The following is a 2,264-nucleotide window of genomic DNA, read 5'->3' as shown; positions in this document are numbered from 1 at the left end:
ACTGACCGGTCTATTGTTTAAAAAAATATTAAAAGTTAAATTTATGTGAATTTTTATAAATGATGAATCATTTTTATAGATTTACTTAATAAACATTAAACCGACTAAACCAGCCTGATTTATTCGCCAAACTGAGTTAATCGAATCTTTCAAAAACTAAAATTTTATCAGTTGAAATTGGGTGTGGACCGCAATTTACACTAAATTTAAGTTTTGGACCTGAAACCGATCTGAACCAACCAATTTTCCAGCCCTAATAATGCATAATTAATCATAACCTCTATTTTTCTGGAGAAAATAATATATCAACTGAGTGAATATGTTTTTACTTCTACAATAAGTATTATATATAGATAGCTCTTATCTTGTTTAAGCAATTATTTGTACAACCCCACTCAACTCTTTGTAATAATCTGTCTATAAATGAACAGCTTTTCATATTAAGGCTATTATACTACCTTTTAATATATTATGGCGTCTTCTTCTTCCACCAAAGCATCCATGAAGCTTCTTATCGACACAAAGAATAACAAAGTTCTCTTTGCTGAAGCTTCAAAACCTGTCATAGACTTTCTCTTCAACTTGCTATGCTTACCTATTGGTACTGTAGTTAAGCTTCTAAGTTCAAATAACATGGTAGGTAGCTTAGGAAATCTGTATCAAAGTGTTGAAAATCTGGACCAGAATTACATGCAACCATTTCAAACCAAGGATGTTCTCTTAAACCCAAAAGCTCAAAGCTCTTCCACTCAAATCTCAGGCTTCCTTACTCGTAACCATGCTAATGAAGACAAAGATGAAGAAATAAAGTTGTTCATGTGTCCAAATAAGTGTAAGTTTGAGGTGACAAAGATAACACAACTCGATGCACTAGTTCTGTCAATATTCACTCTCCTTTTATGGCTCCAGCCTATTCTTCTTGCTCAAACTTTATGAGCAGTGAAGTTCATTATATTGGAAATAAGAAGGTTGCTGAAAAAAAAAGGTTTTTCCAATAACAAGAATGGTTTTGTGAAATATGTTATAAACTTTATGGTGATGGATGATTTGGTGATTCATGCAATGTCAACAATATCAAGCATCACACTGTTAAACAAGTTCAATATCAAGGAAATTGGTACTTTGCAAGAAAAGATCGTTGAAATGGGAATGAATATGCTTCTAACCCATCTGTTGTCTGTCTCGCTGTGTTTGACCGCTGGAATGTGTAATACCCTACCAATATGTGTCTAAAATCATATCAGCAGAATACTAATAACTTGTATTGAGTACATACAAAAGTCAAAAATAATAACATAAGATGTATACATTTCAAAATCATCTCGAAGATGGATACAATGAATATGTCTACATAATGATAAAGATACACAGCGGAAGAAAAGACCAGGCACGACCTTCACGATATCCAATCAAAAGCTCTTGATCCAAGCATCTGGAAAAACTCGATCTTGCACGGTACCTGAAAAAATAATAAGATGAATGGGGGGAGATTACTAAATCTCAGTGAGTTCCCCAATCTTATGGGTCCTCTTGGCTCTACAAGGTACATGCATCAACTACATATCAATCTAAGATCCTAAGGTTTCCTAAATGTCCAGTACAGGAAAGCCTATCAAATCGTAGCACCACAATGGAGTGTCCACTGATCACCCGATTGGATCCTCTGAGAATATATCACATGTTCGGATATTAGGTACATGCTTCCTCCAGAATAGGTCTTCTGTTATTACCTGTCAGCCTTCTCTCGGGAGCTACCCTCAAGGTCTGGTCTTCCGGGTTTACCTGCCTATCTGCTATCGGAAACAAGACCCAAAAGCATACCTTTTCAATCTACAAGGTAAGTAACTCATATGACTATAGAAAACCGTGGAACCGACATTGAATCGCTACAACAATTCAACTCTTCCAATTTGCTGGGTCCAAATCACACATAGAAATTCACCCATAACGAAACAACAAAAGGAGAAGGTGAGGTACACATCCCCGGGAGTTCATCCCCGAAGAATAGCTCCTGAACTACGGAGCCGACCCATTCCCAAGACCAAAGCCCGAGAATGCTTGCAATATATGCGGCCCAGAGGCATCCTTGGAATTTCTTCACAAGAAGTAACCAACATATATGTAACGTGCCTACTCGTAGTTGCTGTGCTTTTGTGTGTCCTTTAACCCCTCGTCTCATACTTACTACACCATTAGATTGTATGATTTCAAAGTAGTCGATTGATAGGGAAAAGTGAAAAGCAACATATCATCCATTCATATCT

General features: G+C 36.5%; 1 protein-coding gene across 1 annotated transcript; it reads left to right on the top strand.

Annotated features, from left to right (window-relative positions):
• The first annotated feature begins 471 nt into the window (after positions 1–471).
• LOC131642651 (uncharacterized) lies at positions 472–936 on the top strand. Its single transcript, XM_058912871.1, has one exon. It carries the CDS (start codon positions 472–474, stop codon positions 934–936), a length of 465 nt encoding a protein of 154 aa, XP_058768854.1.
• The last annotated feature ends 1,328 nt before the right edge of the window (positions 937–2,264 follow it).

Source organism: Vicia villosa, unplaced genomic scaffold (assembly GCF_029867415.1).
Source record: "Vicia villosa cultivar HV-30 ecotype Madison, WI unplaced genomic scaffold, Vvil1.0 ctg.005542F_1_1, whole genome shotgun sequence".
NCBI classification, from domain to species: Eukaryota; Viridiplantae; Streptophyta; class Magnoliopsida; order Fabales; family Fabaceae; genus Vicia; species Vicia villosa.
This window is presented reverse-complemented; position numbering and strand designations above follow the sequence as displayed.

Coding starts and splice junctions, on each gene's coding strand:
- LOC131642651 (XM_058912871.1), top strand. CDS start 472: ATGGCGTCTTCTTCTTCCACCAAAGCATCCATGAAGCTTCTTATCGAC.